Source organism: Elephantulus edwardii, unplaced genomic scaffold (assembly GCF_000299155.1).
Source record: "Elephantulus edwardii isolate Elephantulus edwardi_28Jun2011 unplaced genomic scaffold, EleEdw1.0 scaffold00057, whole genome shotgun sequence".
Lineage (NCBI taxonomy): Eukaryota > Metazoa > Chordata > Mammalia > Macroscelidea > Macroscelididae > Elephantulus > Elephantulus edwardii.
This window is the reverse complement of record NW_006399807.1, coordinates 2,251,670-2,272,728: the sequence shown is the minus strand read 5'-3', so window position 1 is coordinate 2,272,728 and position 21,059 is coordinate 2,251,670. Positions and strand designations below refer to the sequence as shown.

Genomic DNA, 21,059 nt, shown 5'->3' with positions numbered 1-21,059 from the left:
TTGTAGAGGGGCTTTTGTTAATAGGATCACTATGAGTCATGCTCATAGTTGTTGTAATCAGCAACTACAACAACATGTCAGTAAAGAAATCAAATAAGGAATTGCATCAGGAACATCTTTGGTGAATGACTTCATGGATTGTCAAAAGAATAAGCAAATCTGTCTTGGAAAAGTGCAGCCAAAGTGTTATTTAGAAGAGAAGATTGCATGATTTCTTACATATTTTGAGCATGTTGTTAGGTGATTTCTATCTCTGGAGAAAGACATTAGGGTTGGTAAGACCAAAGGTTGTCAAAAGGGAGTAAGATTTTCAAGTAGATGAAGCAATGCAACAGCTAAAACAGTGGGCTCAAGCATAATAGTAGTGATTGTGAAAATGGCTCCGGACTGGGCAATGTTTGTTTCTATGTACATAGGTCACTGTCATTTAGAGATGACTCAACCACACCCAAAAAAACGTGGTGCAAAGGGAACACAGAATAGTGAAACTGAGGATTCTACTGCTTATTCAAAACTCAATCTCACAGCTATCCAGACAATACTGACTCCTAGCAACTCTGCCTCTGGTTTCTGAGCCTGTAAATCTTATAGAAAGAGACTTCTTTCTCCCTCATAGTGGATGGTGAATTTGGAACTGCCAGAGACATGTATCCTTTTGAACAGCAGCTTAGCGTACAATGTACTATGTCACCACTAAATATGTGAATTTGATTTATCTGAGAAATGGAAAACATAACAATAATATAACCTCTGATTAGGATTGTGGCTTCTAATACATTTACACTTCAAAGTCCTTGTCTTATAAATAACTTGGCAGATCTTCTCTACCTCTCTCTCATGCTTCACACAGGATGCTTAATAACACTGATGTTGGGATCATAAGGAGGAATTTTATCAGTACAGATGCTATGGTACAAAAAATGGTAGAAGCTTGCCTAGAGGAATGGGAGTTGACACATCCTCAGGTCCTTGCTTCTACACTGGGTCCCCTAGCCTATGGCTTGCAAACTTAATTTTAAAATAAGAATTCCACTCACAATTTTAAAAATTGTAGTTGTCGTGTACCATTGAGTCAGAACTGACCCATAGCTGACCCTCCAGCAGGTTTTCAGAGGCAGTAATTGCACAAGAGGAGATTAACCATCCTTCTCCCACTTTTTTAAGAAAAATGTTGTTATTGCTGACTGCCTTTGAGTTGGAACTGACCAATAGTGGACTCTCCAGCAGGTTTTGAGAGGAGGCAACCCCTCCTAAAACACTGATTAAAATCTCTAGTGTTTCAACTGGGGGATCTGTAATTTGTTTTCAGCTTCCCAAGAGGTTTCTGCTGCAGATAAATTTTTTCTTGCTCAAGATAATTTATCTAGTATCAAATTCTTTAACAGCAAATTGAAATCAACTCACAAATGAGCCACTGTTGGTTTCTGAGACTATAGATTGCACAGGAGGAGGTCACCCACTTTTCTCCCACAGAGCCACTGGTAGATTTAACCACATGAGAGGTGAGGCCTTGAGTGAGTAACACAACCCCCTACAGACTATGTCACCAGATCTCATAAAAAACCCATCCTTATTCTAGAATCTTTTATGTTGAGAGAGTCATTTTGAGGCTATTGTTGAAAGAAGTCTAAGTTGGGGAACTGTCATTAAAATCCAAAAAGCTCTGGATTCAAACTGAACTTGTTTTAATCTCAGGCTTGTTTCTTGGTAGTGAGATCTTGGGCACAGGAGTGACTTTCATTTTTTACTCCAAGGTCTGTTTACAAATCTGTGAAATGTAAATATGAAAAGAGTAGAATGAGGTCTCATTTCTACAACATGTTTTCCAGTTCTAGTCTCTAATATACAGAAGCTATTACTGCTATCTTAAAAAATAAAACGGAAACGTCTACATTTTTTTTTTTGGAAACGTCTACATTTATACCATCATATTCCATTGCTTTGAGGATTTCTAATTACACTTCAAATTATTCATCTGACTCAAATTTCCTGTATCACATTCTTAAAAGTAAATAGTGCTGGAATCCTATTTTCAACAATCATTTTCAAGGATGAAACTACAGAATACTCAACTTATTTTTGCAATTACCAATGTTCTGAAAAGCTATAAATCAGGGAACAGGGTTGGAGGCAGATGTGGAAAGTGCCCTGCACTATAATTATTGCATGGACTGTATCCAGATTTCACTGGGAAGGTGGACAGTAAGGGGGTGGCAGAGTGAACTGGCTCCGCTGTAAATGCCAGTACAGCCTGGTATAAATTTGGTCTGGTTTTAGAAGCTCCAACTGCCACTAGGCTGAAAAGAATACTATATAGGTAGAGAGGAGAGAGTTTGAAGTAAATGTGTAGTACAGTGTTAGAAGAGACAGTTAGAAGCTAATGGCTTAAAACTAATTGTTTAACATGATCTAGAGAAAATACCAAGAACTACAAGTGCGGTACAAGATTAGCGGAAGAAATTTTCAGAGAAAGATTTTCTGAGGAAAAAGCTAGTAAATTAATTAACATTTTTTTGTGTGTGGGTGCATAATTGCGTTGCTGGCAGAACTCTGGGCTTGGGTGAAGTCAGGTTAGCAAATAGTCCTGGCAGAGGATCAAAGACTATAGCCTTCACTATGGATTGCACCTCAACATCAAGAAAATGAAAATTCTTACCACTAGAAAGTTGGACGATAACTAAGGGAGGCAGAAGACTTGCGTGTGATGTTGAAGAAGAGTACTGCCATGGACTGCCAAGAGTACAAAGTCTATCCTTGAGGAGATGAAACAAGGATACTCCTTGGGGAAAAGGATAGTGAAACTCCATCTCCCATATTTTGGGCATGTTGTCAAGAGGGGTCATTTTTTGGAAAATATCATGCTCTGGTGGCCTAGTAGCAAGAATCTGTGCTGCAATCCCTAAGGTACACAGTTCAAGGACACCAGCTGTTCCAGGGGAGAAGGATGGACAATCTCTGCCTGTGCAATAAACTGCCTCTCAAAACCTGGGGGACGGTCAGTTATGGGTCAGTTCAGACTCTATGGTACACAACAACAATAACAACAACAACCCAAACAACATGATGCTTTTAAAGGTGGAGGGGCAGTGTAAAAGAGGAAGACCCATAACAATCTGGACTGACACAGAGACAGTAACAACAAGCTTATGTGTGTTGGAGAAGGTGAGGATGACAAGGTTCAGAGGTGTTGTTCACGGGCTCATGAAGAGTGATAGTTGGCTCAACTGCACATAACAACAACCTCTGCTTATGAGCTGGGAACTTGGTGGCCAGGGCTGTAGGTAGTTGCACTGCTAGCTCCAAGGTGACCTTTCTCAGACAGTTTGACTCCACCAGACAGAAGTATGGACAACTAAATATGTGACAGAAATATGAGCCACGTCTGGTGCAATTGGCAAACTCCAAAACCTGCTAGAGAGTCAGCTATGTGTTGATTCTAACTTGTTGGCAATGAGTATGAGTGATCTTGGACAAAGTTCTTGACTCTCTGTGCCTCAGTTTCTCATATGTAAAAGGGAGATGATAAATTTTAGTGCTCTTTTGATATATTGTTGTTGTTATGTGCCGTCCAGTCGAGTACGACTCATAGCGACCCTATGAACAAAAGATCTGAACCTCGTCCTATCCTGTGCCATCCTCACACTTCCTGACACACAACAACTAATTGAGGCAGTCACCATGTAAATCCACCTTTCCTTTGCTGACCTTCCACCCTTCCCAACATCATGTCCTTCTCCAAGGAATGGCATCTCCTAGCAATATGTCCAAAGTATGTGAGGTGAAGCTGCATCATTCTTGCCTCCAAAGAATACTCCAGCTACATCTTCTCCAAGACATATCTGTTCATTCTCTTGGCCGTCCATGGGATGTTCAGTGCTCTGCTCCAACACCACAGCTCAAAGGCATCAATTCTTTTTCTGTCATCCTTATTCACTGTCCAGGTCTTTCATGCATAGCTAGTAATAAGAAAGACTATGACCTGAATCAGATACATCTTAGTCCTCAAACTGACATGACTACTCCGCAGTAATTTGGAAAGGTCCCTTAATGCAAACTTCCCCAGTGCAATGCATATCCTTATTTCCTGACTGCTCATACCAAAGTCGTTCATTGTGGATCCAAGCAAGATGAAGCTGTTGACAGTTTCAATCTCTTCCCCATCCAATACACTGCTTATTGGTGCAGTAGTAAGTATCTTTGTTTTCTTGACATTGAGACACAATCCACACTGAAAGCTGCTTTCCTGCTTTCCTTGATCTTCTGCAGCAGCGAGTGCTTCAAATCCTCCTCACTTTCAGCAGGTAAGGTTGTGTCATTTGTATAATGGAGGTTATTGATGAGTCTCCCTACAATCTGATGCCACATTCCTCTTCACAGAGTCCAGATTCTCAGATAATTTGCTCAGCATATAGACTGCACAGATATAGAGATAAAATACAGCCCTGACACACTCCCTTCCCAATTCCAGATCATGCAGTGCTCACCTGCTCCATTCGCACAACAGCCTCCTGATCCAGGTATAGGTTCCTCATGAGCACAATCAAGTGTTCTGGGATTCCTATTCTTCTCAATGTCAGCCACAACTTGTCATGATCCACACAGTCAAATGCCTTTGCATAGTCAATTAAGCACAAATAGACATTCTTCTGGTATTCCTTACTTTCAGCCAGGATACTTCTGACATCAGCAATGGGTGCCACAGCCTCTTCTAAATCCTACTTGAACTTCTGGCAATTCCCTATTTATGTACTGTTCTAGTCATTTTTAAATGATCATCACTATTAGTAGCTGGCATGTGATATTGTTTAATAACTTCCATATTCAGTTGGATCACCATTCATGGGAATGGGAACAAATATGGACCTCTTCCAATCCACTGGCCAGACAGCCACCCTCCAAATTTCCTGGCATAGATTGGTGAGTGCATCCAAGGCTGCATCTGTTAATTGAAACAAGTCAGTTGCTATTCTATTGATTCCTGAGGCCTTATTTTTTGCCAGTGCCTTTCAATGAGGCTTCAACTTCCTCTTTCATTACCATTAACTCCTATTCCTATGGCACTTCTTGAAATTTTTCAGTGTCAATCAATTATTTTTGGTACAGTGACTCTATGTATTCCTTCCATCTTCTTTGGACGCTGAATCATTCAATATATTGCCCATAGCATTTTTCAATATTTAGTTGTTCCATATATTGAGTCAGTTAATACGATTTGTTGTAGTGGTTGTGTATCATCAAGTTGGAACTGATCCATATAGCTGACCCTCCAGCAGGTTTTCAGAGGCTGTAAATTGCGTGAGTGTGATTGCTCATTCTTCTCCTGAGGTGCACCTTGTGGATTCAAACCATATGCCTTTGAGATTGCAATGAAGCTTCTTACCACTAGGCCCTAGAGGTATTAGTAAATACAAAACAATCAATGATAGCAATTTTTATGGTATAGATATCATTCATAAGATTATATTAAGGGAACAACATAATTTTAATTGTTGTTGTTGTTGTTATGTGCCGTTGAGTCGCCTGCGACTCATAGCGACCCTATGTACAACAGCCCTAAACTCCGCTCTGTCCTGTGCCAATCGCACTGTCTCTGACACTCCCATCCCAATTATCCCAGTCACTGAATCAATCCACCTCATAGAGGGCCTTCCTCTCCTGCGCTGTCCCTCCACCCTCCCAAGCATGATGTCCCTCTCCAAGGACCGGTCTTTTTTTACAACATGTCCAAAATATGTTAGACGGAGCCTCAGAATCCTTGCCTCCAAGGAGCCACCCGGTTTAACCCTTTCCAGGACAAATCTGTTTACATGTGAAATTATATATACACTTTAATTATAAATATTGTAGTATAATAAGTTGCCGAATTCAAAGGCCTATGTAGACATAGGTAAAGGAAGCTGTTGAAGAGTAGTTGAGGTTGGAGATGATAAAATGGTGCAGTAGTTTGAAAGAGACAGATATTTGGGACATCTTTAACCTCACTCTCACAGAAACTGGCTTTATACTAATCTTTTTAAAAGAAGTCATTGATATGATTGGTATAAGCATGATGAGATTTGCTGCCGTTGTCCCTGTTGCTACAGTACCGTGTGATTTTGAGAAACAGAGATAAATGGAAGAATTAAAAACCTTAGGTTTCTGGATGAGATAATAAACACCCATGGATTCAAATGGTTTTTATGTTGCCCCTGAGGAACAAAACTGTAAAATGAATTGTGAGAGTGAGTGTCTTGAGTTTTGAATGCTGTGGAGTGGAAAGGGATATTGGAGTTGATGCATGACCTACAACTCAAGACCTGAGTATACAACAGGTAAACCAGCCTGGTAGACTGTATACAATTTGCAGTTTAATCTGTTTACTCTGAGAAGAGAAATTGTCCCTACGTCCCTCTATGGAATGCTCCTGAGGAAGCAGTTTGTGTGCTGCTTAAACAAGTCATGCTGAAACAGCTCTATGACCACCAGAATATTCACCTGATGATGAGTACACCGGTAACAAAGATCATGACAGGTATGATAATCAAGGGAGCCCTCCCCCTCCCCACCCATGCCCATGTGAAATTAGTAACTCCAAAACAAAGTGACAATCTGACAAGCCACACTGTATCTGTTGCCGCAGTTTCCCCAGTGGGTGTTACATATGTAAGAACCACAATAACAATTCACAGGAGAATGTAAAGAGACAATGGAGAAAGAACTTGTCTTAGCAGGTCAGAGATTACTAAGAAGCATAGATATTGATGGATTTGAGACGAAGGTTCTTTGGCACATTACAGTAGGTTGAATGAACCAATGAAAACTCCTTGTGGTGCTTCAATGTTAAAGAAGCTTGAACATGTCTGTCACTTCAATTGAGGGGATTTAATGATAGGCAGTCCCATCTAGAATTATGTGAAGCAGCAGTTCAACCAGTTGATGATCAGAAATGGGAGAGCAGGAAAACATATGATCTAGAATTTAAAAACTGTTCCAAATATTGTCTTTTCTAATACTCTCAAAGTATGGTCGTTGTTGCTAGGAAGCAAGAGTAGCATAAAACACAAAGTCCTGCATAGGAGAAACAAGAAAATAAGGAAGATAGAGTTTACAGGCATGACGGTGCTAGGAAAAACAACACAGGTCTTGTGTTTAATGGGACTAAATTAAAACTTGTTTCCCATAATTTGTTGCAATTGGGAAGATGTCTTAGGGATACACTGTCCTTGGGAAAGACAGTTAGTTATAAAAAGGCCAGATAGATCGGTGCAATAATCCAAGAATTTTATGAATACTTTAAAAAGAAGAGGCATCAACAAAACTCTTGTTAGACTTTATTCAGAAGCATTGCCCCCAAAGTCAACCCTGGAGACTTGCTCCCAAGAGGTTACCCTTCACCAATTCCCACGGTCTAACTCCCTGCTGGTTTGCACATTGTGTTACTTTGACCTGACTCTTGTAGGGGCAACACCCTTTTAACCTAGGCCCTAAGGTCATTCTGACTTCTGTTCAAGAGGCAAGCTGGGAGGAACGTGACCAAGTCCAGGCACAGAATGCCTGTTTTCATCGTGGGTCATGGCTTCGTGCAGTTCTTCCACGGGCTGAATGACTAAGCTCCCTGCACAATGTGGCCCCAACTAGCAGTAAACAAAGGAAAGTCAAGATTCTCTATCATTCTTTTGATGTCATCCTTCAAGTATATCTGTGTAGATACAGATACTAACATAGATACAGACAGATATAATGATATACAACATATATTTTATACATATTACATGTTAGTATGTATTTTATACTATATATATGATAAATGTTGTTGGTTTTGTTTACCATCGAGACTCAGAACTGATTGGAACTGCATGTCTTCAGAATTGCAATATAGATTCTTACTACTAGGCTGTACAATAATAGAAAGAACCGGTGGCCTAGTGACAGGAAGCTGTGCTGCAATCCCAGAGACACATGGTTCAAATCCACAGCTGCTCTGCAGGAGAAGGATGGGAAGCTCCTCCTGTGAGAGATTAAGTACCTCTGAAAACCCACCAGAGGGTCAGTTATGGTCCAGTTCTGACTCTATGGTACACAACAATAACAACATATATAATAACATATTTAAAGAATTGCTCTGAGAAGTGGTTCCGTATCTGGCAAATTTAGAGAGAGAAAAGGAAAACGCAACGTTATCCTTAGAATAAGACTTTGCTTACCAATATTCCTTGCTTCCAAAACTGACTTTTCCTTTTTCCTAGAGTGATAACTGGTGTCCTACCTGCTCCAGGCTGGCCAAGGCATGACAGCCAGGAATGCAGAAGTGGGACATTCTGGATAATGGCAGCCAATTTAGGACATCTGGGTTGAGGAGTATTTGGCATTTTGTCTTTTCTCACATGTGTATTTTCTTCTCCTCTATCATTGATGTTTTCTTTCATATCTTCCTTTCCTTCTTACCTCTTTTCTTCCCTTCTCTAGCCTCTACGCTGGGCTTGTGGGACAGAAGGTTCTGGTGGCCTCATGGTGAGGAGTTGTGCTCTCAAACAGAAGGTCAGATGATCCTTGGAAGAAGGCTGGGCTATTTCCTCTGCACAATTTACAGCCTCTAAATCACTACTGGAGGCTCAGCTATGAGTTGGTTCCAATTGGATGCCAGATAACAACTATTCTTCTATTTTTACCTCTTTCCTCTCTACCTTTTCTACTTCTTTCTGTTATTCTTCTCTAACTTGTTTTTTATTCCTTCTTCTGTTTCTTTCTTCTGGAGGCAAATCTCTGGATTTGGTCAAATTCTCACATTTCTTTGATACATAATCAATTCTATTTTGTTGTCCATAAAGCTTTCTTAACTTTGCTGCACTAAACATTCCTTATCTATAATGGGAAGATACTAACATCATCTACATAGGAGATTTTTTCCTTCTAAAAATGACATCCAATATTATAAAGCACTAAGCATAGAACTGGAACTTGACAAGCATTGTGCAAATGTGAGATGCTAATACTGAGTTAGAGGAACTCCAGTGGCTTAGGAGTAAAGAGTTGTGCTGCCAACCCAAAAGCACACAGTTGCAATCCACCAGCTAGCTGCTCTGCAGGAGAAACCTTGGCAGTCTTTTCTCATGTAATTTACTGTCTCTAAACACCTCCAATTTTGCCAGCATCGTTTGTTAAAGAGACTGTCATTTCCCCACTTAACAGATTTTTGTCTCCTTGTCAAAATCAGTTGGCCATAGGCAATGAGCTGATTTCTGAGTTCTCAATTCTATTCCATTGAACTATGTGTCTGTCATTGTACCACGATCATGCTGTCTTGAGTGAATATCACAGTCACAAAAGGACAAATACTGCATAACATTGCTGTTATAGCAGGACTGTCATGGGAACTTGGGGATAGAATAGTAAAAAAGTGGATAGATAATGAACACTGAATTTGAACAGATGAAGGGGAAAAAATTGTTAAAAAAGAATATATGATTAAGCATGACATGTATGGCAACAATCCGGAATCAGAGGTGTATTGCAAAGTGGACTGGGGAAAGGGGAAGGGAGGTAATTGTGCAACAATGAATGAATAAATGTCCAATTTTTCTGTAAATTTTTGTTTAAAAATGCAACAAAATTAAGTATATTTAAAACACACACCCCAAAACCCGCAAAACCCCAAAACCATCCTATTGGAGGGTCAGCTCTGAGTAGGTCCCAATTCGACAATATACCACAATAACAATATTGCATTAGAGGTCTACTGTGGAGACCCAAGGTTTACCAGACGTTGTTTGTCTCTATGGTTGTGCCTTAGAAATAGTCATTGTTACTCACTGATTCCTTTTGCATATGAAATTTTAAAAATGAGATTTTATCTCTAAGAGAACTCTGACAAAATCCCCCTACCTAATTTTGCCCCCACTATTTTTCTTGTGTGCCATGTTTCTTTGTGACATGTAGCTAGTGGAAAAGCAAAGCAACGTACAGCAAAACAATGGGGAAACTGGACAGCCGTCATGTAGTTTAATGGTCAAAGCAGATCCATGAGGTTTTTTTAGTTCAGCTTCTAATGAAATAAACAGAACAATTTTCTTTTTACTCTGTTTTTGAGTCTGGCTGATCACATGAGCCAATTTATCAGACTGTTTTGCTCTAATGATTCCAAGCCCCTAAGTTTGTATCTAGATGATGAATAATAGTTTTTACCTTGAAGATGGATTGAACTTTTGATTTTTTTTTCTCATTCTTCCTTTTTCTCTCTGTTGTCTCTCTCTTGTCTGATTCCTAAGTTCAAAAAGGCAAGTACTTTTAACAGTTTGAACATAGCTTGTAGAACTTGAGTTCTGTTGCAACCAATTCCCCGATGTTTTCATTCCCCCGCCCCCAGTTGCTGTCAATGTGGATGAATCCTCTCAATCTGTATTCTATGTCTGACACTGCACTATAATTGGCAACATATAGTATAGTGGATAAGAATATGAATAAGATATTGCTCAAGGAGGCTCAATGATCCCATAGTTTAATCAACAAAAGTGATTTTTTTTCTCATTCACATCATACTTTGAAGTGAATCATGAACTCTTCTTCCATATTATAGCTGTATATTTTAAAATATAGGACGTTTAAAGTTGTTTTAAGAAAAAAGCAAAATGGCCACTTCAGCTGAAAAAGTTGTGTTCTGCTTTTTATCCACTGCCACATGAATATTTATTTGGCTGAGTGCTACATGTTTTGTCAGGGTCTCTGAAGCAGCTAGGTTGCTACAGTAATTTGACCTTGGCAAGTAACCTTCTCCATCAATCTGTTTCCTTGTCACGGCAAATGGTTATATGCTGAGCTCAGGCAATGTTCATGATTGGCATTTACCAATTGAGATTGTCGTAAGAACAAAGTGAGTTAGTCACATAAAGTGCTTATGTACATGAAAAATAACACCAAGTGGTTTTATAAATATGATTTTTATACATATCACCTTTAGAATTTGAGTCATCACATATTTGTTATTTATCTCCTAACTACTCATCAAGTGGAAAGAAAGCGTTCGGGCAGAGGCTGAAAAAAAAGAACACTGCTAATGTCTGCTAACAATAGCACATGAATGCTGCTACAATCTTTGAAGGAAGCAGTTACATACGTGAAACAGCAACTGCACACTCTTTTGTTAGCGTCTAAAGCATCTATAGTATGATGTTATAGGAAGTGAGTCATATGAGTGTGTGCTAGCGGGGTAGGAGTTAGTGATGGCAAAGGTCACGTGTCAGCTGTGCTGCCCATGATTCTCTAGTTTGACCATTAAGATGTAGTTACACCCTTGTTGAGGGCTGGTGTAATGTAGTCCCTTCCATTATGCAATCTGTTATGAGCTGCCAATCACTTGAAAGGGGGCTTAGTAGGGGCTGTGGCGTTCATTGAGAATATATGGATGTTCTGGTAAAACTTGTTTGCCTTTTTCTCCAACCAGGTTCAGCATCTGGCTTGTCATTACCTGATCTCTAGGCTTTTGGTTTGGTTTTGTTTTTATTTGAGCCAGTAATCTGCCATCTTGCCTGTCAATCTTGGTCTTACCAATTACTGCCTGCTATTTGATCAGCTTATTGCCTATTGATCTTGGATTCATCAAAAACTGCAACTAATAAAAGAGACACAGCCTCCAGCTTGACACCCAAGCTACAGCCTTGAGACTTGCCAACATAGATGTCAACTTCCCTAGTTTTGCTTCTCTAGAGAACCTAGCTCAAGGCAAGGTTGTAAAGGGATAATCTGAACAATGTATGGGAAAGGAGTCCTGGTGGCACAGTTCAACACGCAGCCAGTTCAAACCCACTTGCAGCTCAGTGGAGCAAAGAGACACATGGAGCTCTATTTGCATATAGCTAACAGTCAAGAAAAACTCACGAGGGCAGCTCTACTCTGTCAGGTGGTGTCACGAGGAGCTGGAATTTGTTTAAAGATGTCCAATTAAATATTTATGAGAAATGGGAATTATTTTGTGTGTTTTCTCAGGAAATGACTCATATTTTTATTAGATTCTTCAAAGTATCTGTTGCTTAAATGTGTTTAAGATCCTTTGCCCTTAATATTTTGCTAAATTGGAAATGTAGAATGCAAGAGTTGAGGTTCCATGCTATAACAGAATACGGATGAGTTAAATTCTAAAGTTCTGTGATTTCATTTCCAGGAAAGTTAATCAGCAAAAGGGAAAGGATTTTGGGCCACTTGGGCCAGGATTCTATCATATAGGGGTAGATAGAAGATTGACACGTGATAGAGAACGGTTTAGGCCTGTTGTCTTTATGAATGGCAGGCAACTCAACAGCCCATAACAACAAGAGTAGATATCTCCCTTCCACTACCTTCTTCTCCCATTGGCCCACTGTCTCTCTGTCAAGAGGTAATTGGATTAAAAAATAATAATAATCTATTCAAGAAAGAGAAAACTGATTCTTGAAAAAACTATCAAGGACCTGAAAGTAAGCCATGGGATTTGTTTAGCCACTCTCTGAAGTCTTACCACTGCCTTGGCTCTGAGAGCAGGCAGAGCAATGGTAGGCATTAAATATCAAGGATCTGTTTCTTTGCCAGAATTGGTATGAGCTATTTCTAAAGTCATCCTCCTCCCTGATGCTTTGCTTCTCATACCATGTCCCTGTGGGTCATTAATGTGTTTACAAGCACATACTTTTGTATGAAATGTTTATTTACTCTTATAATTATCGTGTGTTTCATTGGAAGCATCCGCTTTGAGGCCTGTATAGCACATGGTAGAAATAGGCATGCATAAGGAAAGAGTCCTCTGTGCCTGGACCACGAGCAGGTAAGCATACCAGGTCAAATTGTGATGAACTAACAAGAAAATGCAACTAAAAGACACACTTGGAAAAAAAATGTATTACATAAAATAATTTACTTCTCATTCAGAATGACCTCCCAGACCCCCATGTGAAACAGTAGTCTGTAAGTAAAGATACAATCTGAAAGTCATGACAGTTACAGAAGGGCAAGACCAGAAGAGTTACATGTTTACAACCGGCAGTCAACTAGAGATAAAACTGTGGAACTAGGTATAAAAGAAAAGAATTTGGATAAGGAATTCTGGGGACATCGAGAATAAGGTTGCCAAAGGGTCAAAAAGGTACAATTGAGAAAGCCTACACTTGTATATGATAGGGCTTGCATACACACACTCTCAGGTCATTATTTTGCACTCCAGAGTGACTGAGAAGCCACTTAGGTGCTCATGCGTGCCATTTATGCTGTAGAAATCAGCTCAGCGTGTGTTAAATATGTATGTACGTGTATGCATTTTCAAAGGCAGTAGTTTTAGAAGAATGAGAAGAAAATTACTTCCTGGCCATTCAATAAAAATTCAGGTGATCTCCTGCACCTCCATTTATAAAACAATACAATAATAAAAACATTATATAAGTCATCATAAATAACATAAATGAAAAATGTTCAAGTATTTCATGTGCCTTGAAAAGTTACAAGCAGTAGTTCTAACAATGGAATTATTTTCCCCTTTTCATTTCAACTCAGGGTCTAAAAAGAAATGCCTTGAGCCTTCTTTAGCCCTGAAATATGGAATGGAATGAACAAGATTCTACTTCAAAAGAGAAAACATATGAGGGCTTTTTGGTTTGTAAAAACATGGTTCCCCTTTATAAAATGTAAGCTTTTCCCGAGCTGCTGGCTTCTAATGGTAGACAGAGACAGCCTAGAGTCATTATGAAAAAATAAAAAAATAATAAAATTAACAATGAGTTCAAGAACCTCATGTGATGGTCAAAGATCTCAAGAAAAAAAAACCAAGTGAGAAGAGCACCTTGAGTAGGAGAGGGAAACAAATTGAGAAGAGTAATGACTTTGACATCTGCATGCCCTGCACAGCCAGGATGGTATGGTAAGCAGAGCTGGCAAGGCCTTAGCTACATTTTTTCATTTAGATCAAGTATCCCACGTCTCCATGTCAAACCAACCTAACCCCAGCTGCTAGTAATCACGCCTCCAGCACCCTGGCGAGGAAGGGAAGGCCAGCAGCTTCAGGTCTCAGAAGTGTCACTAGTGGTAAGACCAGCCTAAAGCAACACTGTGTTGATAATATTTGCTCCTTAATATACTGCTCAATTTGGAAGCTGCCAGTAGTCAAAATAAGCATGAAGTGCCTTAGATTTCTCTTCAGTGAAACACAGAGAGGTTTTTTTTCCCCCACAGAATCAACCTTCTCCAGTCCAGCTTTTCTTTCTCTCTTTCCTTTCTATAGGTCAGCTACATGGTGTTTAGTTCAGTTTGCCCTCTTCCAATACAGGTTGAAAGATCAGGGATCAAAACCAGCATGGAAATATATGCATACACTCTAAAAATGAGCACTTCAGGTCTTCCTCATCTTCTCTTGTGGAAATATATACACACACACATACAACACACATGCATATGTACATATTATAATAGATCAACCTCCTCTCAAATATAGAGAAAGTGCTAGCTAACTGAGTGCATGTGCATATATGACAGTCACACGAAGTGTGACCACCCTGAAGTCAAACTGTTGGGAGGAGAGACCTGCCATCAATCTTTGAAAAGCCAAACCTAAAGGCCAATGCTTGGATACTTGCTCAAACGGCAACCTATAAGAAATTTTGGAACATGGTCCCGCCCTGATGAACACCAAAACACCAAAACAAAATCTAGTTTCTACATGGGAGTGGCTCACACATGCCAGGCAGCATGGATATGGGGTTACAATGTGGTCAAAGCATTGGTGCTTAATACAGCTCAATAGTTGGCCTCTGGTTTCCAGAGCACAGAGTCTTGGCTTTCCGCACCCCAGTGGGAATTAGGCACACTGGGGGACCAGGGAAGCACAGTCTGCAGAACTCTTGACTCCTTTCTGCTTCTCTGACCCACAGCTGGATGGGGTGGTCAGATCAAGATAGAATCGGGACTTGAGGAAGCGGCGGTATGAATCCTTTTCCATCAGGTTGAAGATCTTCTTCTGCGCCTCATCGAAGCAGGTTATTGTAGGCTCCAGCATGTTCCGGCTTGTCTCCTCCCTGGTGCAGGCATCCAGGTTCACCTGAGGGGCAGAGGTCATCCATTAGGCATCTCATCCTGCTGAAGGGAGGAGGCTGCCTGCCTTTTTTAAATAGTGACTGCCCATCCCTGCACCCCAGAAAAGGGGAAGAAAGGACATGTAGGTGTAGGCTCCACTGTGGGCACTGTGAGTGAGCATAAGAGGTTCACCTCCATAAAGGCAGGTAGGTCAGTACTTTGTTACCACCCACAACTAGGAAGATTCACCAGAGAAATTCATTAAGAGTTCTCAAAGTCATCTGGATGAAATAACTTTTTATTTTTTCCTAACAGATGGATTTGGGGTCAAGATCACAATGCCAAGTGTCATTATCACATCTTTTTCTTTAACTCATAAGATCTAAAGGCCTATTAGTTTCAGAAAACTTGACTGAGATTCAGGAAGCTCTCTGCCATGAAAACCTACCTCTTTTGTTGCCTGGACTGAGATGAATTCATTATAGATCTTTTTGGCCTTCGGACTTAGTTTGGAAGGTGATTTAATCTTCTTGTATTCTTCACAGCTGATCCAGAAATCAATGTTCTCTTCACTGTATTCAGACTTCAGGAAAGTTTTGAAAGCTGCCAGCCCACCTGAGACACAGAACAAAGAACCACCGTCGTCAGGACACCGACTAATGTCTTGGATGTTATATTTCAGAAAAATGTTAAAGTACTTGGAGGAGCAAGGCCTGGGCTAAAGCAATTTCCTATTTCCAACTATTTGGGGAGTCACATGGGATCAGGTAAGCTTGATTTGTGTCTGGTATTGACTGAATTCCAGTTCTAGTTAGCAATGCTTGCTCCAGATTTGAAATATCTTTCAAGAAGTGATAAACGATATAAATAAGACAGAATTTTTGTTTCTGAATGCCAGATTCTCAATCAGATTCTGAATGCCAATGAAGCAAGCATTTGTGAAGGTGGATTTGGGAGCCAAAACCAGATTGTTTCTGCAAGAACTTTGAATATTTAGAATGTTTTTACCCTCAATATTTTTCTTTTCCCCCCAACATAGTGAGTTTTGCACATAGTTTCTATAGTAACGTTCTACAGTGTGTTGGAGGGTGGGCCAATTTTTAAGCAGACTGAGTTCAAAGGTACTCTTGAGTCTGGATGTCAGGAGGAAGGTGGACCTTTCTGCAGTTCTTATTCAGTCAAGCGTAGAATGAAATAATTTGTCTTAATCAGAGTGCTTCTATCTTAATCCTGGGGTGAGGAGTGGGGCTTGGAAGGATAGAGGAGGGGTGAAGGATGGGAAGGTGTCCAACTTACATTCATGACTAATCAGGTTTTCCAAAGATTCAGCCCATTTCTTGACTTCCTCTTGGCTTACCCTAGAGACAAGAAAAAGAATGACTTGGTGACTTGAAGACCATCATACAAAATTGGCATAAGAAAGAAACAACCCTTTCTAACATGCACAATTTTACTCTCAACTCTTATGATGAGTTCAATTGTGAACTATTATTATTCACTGGATGTATGGAAATATCAATTGCAATTCTGATCAGCATGAAAATGGCAGTCATCTTGATTGGGGTCTGATACATAATTTCCTTTTATCCCCCAGGACATCTCCCTCATCTGTTAATATCCAAGGACTTTTCTCTTACCTCTGACAAATGACAACTTTGTCCTTCTTGCCATGAGAAGAATTATGTTCACAGGAGTCTGATTTCTGCAGTAGGAAACCCAGCCGATGCTTCATGTCTTTTGCACTGTACACAGAAGAGGAAGAAAGAGAAGGAATAATTATTATTCAGCTCCTGTCAAGACTTCCTAGTGAGAAAGGGTTTGTGAAGTCCAGAACTGGAGTACAGGAGGCATAAGCTGTCTATTTATGGAATAAGAGTTTGAACAAGTTCTCAGATTATGGGTCTCCATTTCTGCTTCTGTCTGACTTGAGCACAAAAACAGTAAGATCAGAATAATATCCCAGGTTTGTTGTCAGTAACTGAAATTTTGAACCTTCAGATTATTTAACAGGCATTCCTATATACTCATCATTCTGGCTATCTTTTAAATTACTTTGGAATGCTGAATGAAGACACTTAGAAAACATGACTGCTCTTTGGGGCTTTTTTTTAATTGGAACTAAGCAAGCAAAGGCTGCAAAACATGGTATCTCTTGACAGCACGCCACCTTCTGGTGAGTGGTTGCTATTTCTATGCCTGCAGCAAGAGGAAGCTAGCTACAGGGGCACCTTGGGAATTGTCTAGTCTGTTCTTGTCAAAGAAGTGGTTGGCAAGCAAATCACGCTGTGAGAAATGCTTAGTCTGTAAAGGGTGCAGTACCAGCAGCGGGAAATGGGAAATGGGGAAAAGAGTAATAAATGCACATATTGGCTTGTAGGTCTAAATGGCAGGTCAAATTGCTAATAGCTGAGCTCTTCTCTATTTTCCTCTGGGGAACCTCCTGCTGCATTTGAGGTTTAATGAGAAGCTAGTAAGAGTGTTCACTGGAGTTGGTGATTGTTTCATTAGAATGGAGAAATTAACTTATTGCCAGAGTTTCCTAGGTAGCTAAGGACTTTTTACTTACTCTATAAGGACTTAAAAAAAAAATCCAATTTTACATTGAGGAGTTTAAAAGTCCTCCTAAAAAAATAAAAACATGCTGGTGTTTTTATTTGGAGGACTTTTTAAATTACAAAAAAAAACCCCCAACACCACAGTTAAAGGTGAAATTCTATTTTAGAAGCCGTGAATGACCAACTGCTGCTACTTAGAAAAATAAAGCTACAAAGATTAAAAAAAAAAATTTAAATGGCTACTGACATACTGTAGTCATATTTGTGAGTTCTCCCTTACAAGTCCATTATGTGCTTGGACTGTCCCTTAAATAGTATTTTCTCTGTTTCACAACAATGTTTTTCCTCTTCTGCTTTTTATGCTGGTGATTGATCATGGAGGCTAAACTGATTCAAAGGTGATAAGTAAATTGTTTTTCATTTCGAGAAAAAATCATTTTGTACTTCTATGTGTGCCTGATTCTTTCTGAGCACTGATAGTTATTTACCAGTGCAAGGTCATTTCATGAAGCGTCATATGCCCATTTAATAATACCCATAAGTTACTTGCCTTTATAACACAATAGAACAATACAAACCAAAACCAAAATGGTCTGAGAAGTCACTGGAGTCAGGGGACCTGGATTTGGTCCTTGTTCTGGCACTGACCACCTAAGTGACCTTGAGCAGTAGCCACCTCGGAGGCTCAGGTGCTCACACTAGGAAAAAGTATTCCAGTTCTCCCTGATGCCATTGAGTTCACCTCACTGTGTTAGTTTCTTAACTCTTTTAGGACTGAGTTCTCGGGCTAATCTTTGGTCTGTCTTCCAAAAAATGTTTACCAGAATGTAACTTGGTTCTGACCCTACTGCAGTAATTTATGATTACTCTCATCTGCGAGTTAACCTAAGCATGGCATACTTTACTCCATTCATTCCAGAAAATGAATGGGGTCAGCTAGAAAGCCACTGTCCTCTATGAGATCCTGCTACATTTCAAAGAAGCCACAGATATTTTCATAATCCTCAATGACAGAATATTTCAAAGATCAGTTTCTAAGTCATGCTCAAAAACTGTGCTTTATGGAATTTTTGCCAAAGTGGAATTTAAGGTGATCTCTATTTGCTAGGGACAGGAAGGGAGGTAAGATAAATCCAGATTAACTTTTTATTTCTCTATTTTTAACTTCCAAATTAAATAGTATAATAGGTACTGGGTGGCTTTGTTTCTAACTGATGTACTTTAAGAGCAATTATTTTGACCTCTTAAAAAGCCAGTTATATGAATAGCTGCACTTCTGTAAGATTTTTTTTAACAGAAATTGCATTGAAGAAAAACAAAACAAAACGTCATCTAGAGGTTGAGATCTACAGAAGCCTTGATTGATTTGTTAACAGTTAAAACGTTCTCTCTCAATCACCTACATAAACTATGCCAACTTACAAATGGGATCAAAGAGAAAGGGGAGATAGAGTTTGGAAACTCATTTCTTATTCTAAGATTTGCTTTTAAGAACATAAACAGTAGAAGATACTGCAGCACCATGCAGAAAGCACACTGTCTTCCTGGTAATATATCCAAGCCTCATAGTAAAACATCTTCCTCTTTAAAAAATCCCAAATCTAGTACACCATCAGAAATCCCACAGCTGCAATCCTATGCATGCTCAAATTGCCATCGTCACAGATGGGAACATTACAGACCAATTTATGTAAACTTAAAATATCTTATCACTTTTTAAACTAGAAAGCAAGTTTGCCTAGGAGGCTTGATATTAAAATAACCCAAAACTGAGGTCAGGTAAAACAACATCTAGGTACTGGAATTTAAGAAGAACACCTCTTAAATCACAATTCCTAATTTATCTTAGAGGGAAATTTGGAAGCTGAAGCCTCCTTAGTACATTGATTTTAATCCCAAAGAACTAGGTTATCAAGCAGAATATGTAAATAGCAAAGTCTAGACAAAAGTTCCATTATTGGTAGCTGAAAATGCTCTTACCTCTTCAAGCAAGAAGCCGGCAATCCTGCAAGCCCTTTGCACATCTTGTATCCTATTAGGTTAACACGTCTAGAAAAGTAATGTAGTCGAAGGAGCTGTGGCTTCTGTTTTAGAGAGCACTTTGCCTTTTCTCCAGGTGCGACGCTGTAGGAATCCTCAGAGCGTCTCCCTATCAAGCCTGTAGGAGTCTCTTTTATAGCCCAGCCAGGAGCCTCCAGCCAATCAGATGGCAGTTTTGTAATTCTAACTCCTCTCTGCCTCCCTCTGCTTCCTCCAGACCGGAGAGAGAGATAAGAAAGAAAAGACTGACGCATCAGCCATGCAAAGTGAATAAAGGGGAGAAAACCTCCTAGCAAAGTAGATATACAGGCAAAAAAATAAATAAATAAAAAATTAACATTGTCTCAATGAGTGTTAGAAGTATTGAATTTCCAAGACAGGGAAAGAAAAATAAATAGGAGTTTAAAGTGCAGCAAAACATGGAGTTTATTCGATTGTCTGCAACAACCTGGTCAAAGAGAGTTGCCTTTTGGAAAGAAAGGTGGCAGCAAGAGTCCACAGACTTACTGGGGACTAACTCTCAAAGCACAGCCTCTTTTGAATTAAAAACCTCCTATTATGCAGAGTCCACGATCTGATCCTCACAATTTTCAAAAGGGAGTTGGCAGGATCATCAGCTCCAGACAGCGATTTGCACAAGTTGAATTCTCTGGTGTCACAAGCAAACAGGAGTGTGAAGAGGAATAGAGGGAAATAATAACACAGTGGGAAAGAAATTTCCAAAGCAGCATAAAAACTAGAGGAAATGGATTAGCTGCATCCGTCTTCTATCTGGCTATTCTGCACATATTCTTGAGAAAAGAATTCAGATAGACTGACAATATCTCGCTAGTGTATGCCTTCTAGATAAAGCTCAAAGAGCAACTTAAGGAGCAGCGGGAGGAAAAGTAATAACCACCATATTTCTTTACAAATAAATTCATGTCTTAACATAATCCAAGGTTTCCAGAGTAATATTGAAAACAGAAAAAGAGAGAAGGAAAAGGAAGAAACATGTATAGTTTGCCTTGCATCTCATCAGGTTTAAATTAAAATAGGCATGCTCATTCCTACAGGCACTTGCAAATAGATGGGCAGTTAGTATTTTTTTTAAATGAACAGTTAATATTTTTGCACACAATATGATAAATCAAAAACTTTTAAAAAGCTAGAAGGTATTCTGCATCTTAAAATTTTATTTCAAGGCCCACATCAAAATTACAGATTTCTTCTACAGACAAAAATACAAGTGGAAGGAAGAAATTGCTATGTCTACATAGAACAGTTTCCATTCTGAAATCAATTAAGTTATCACAAGACATAGTGAACTGTGCATATCAAAAAAACAGGCAATAAATGGTTTATTTGGGAAAAACAAAAGGGAGATGTCTAGTCAGTTTCAACTCACAGTAGTCCTCCAGGCTAAAAATCTTTACAGAGGAGACTGCCTTTCTCCCACAGACCATATTCAAAGAACTCTTT

General features: G+C 39.5%; 1 protein-coding gene across 1 annotated transcript; it reads right to left on the bottom strand.

The window, feature by feature from the left end:
* Positions 1 to 14,630: 14,630 nt before the first annotated feature.
* RGS4 (regulator of G-protein signaling 4) lies at positions 14,631 to 16,751 on the bottom strand. The gene is made up of 4 exons (XM_006887370.1): positions 16,641 to 16,751; positions 16,300 to 16,361; positions 15,452 to 15,618; positions 14,631 to 15,028 (listed from the first exon to the last, which is right to left on the bottom strand). The coding sequence occupies exons 1-4, from the start codon at positions 16,733 to 16,735 to the stop codon at positions 14,789 to 14,791; spliced, it is 564 nt and encodes a 187-aa protein (XP_006887432.1). The 5' UTR covers positions 16,736 to 16,751; the 3' UTR covers positions 14,631 to 14,788.
* Positions 16,752 to 21,059: the final 4,308 nt, after the last annotated feature.

Coding starts and splice junctions, on each gene's coding strand:
- RGS4 (XM_006887370.1), bottom strand. CDS start 16,735: ATGAAGCATCGGCTGGGTTTCCTACTGCAGAAATCAGACTCCTGTGAA. Junction 15,619..16,299: donor AAACCTGATTAGTCATGAAT/GTAAGTTGGACA, acceptor TCTGTGTCTCAG/GTGGGCTGGCAGCTTTCAAA. Junction 15,029..15,451: donor CAGTCCAGGCAACAAAAGAG/GTAGGTTTTCAT, acceptor TCTGCCCCTCAG/GTGAACCTGGATGCCTGCAC.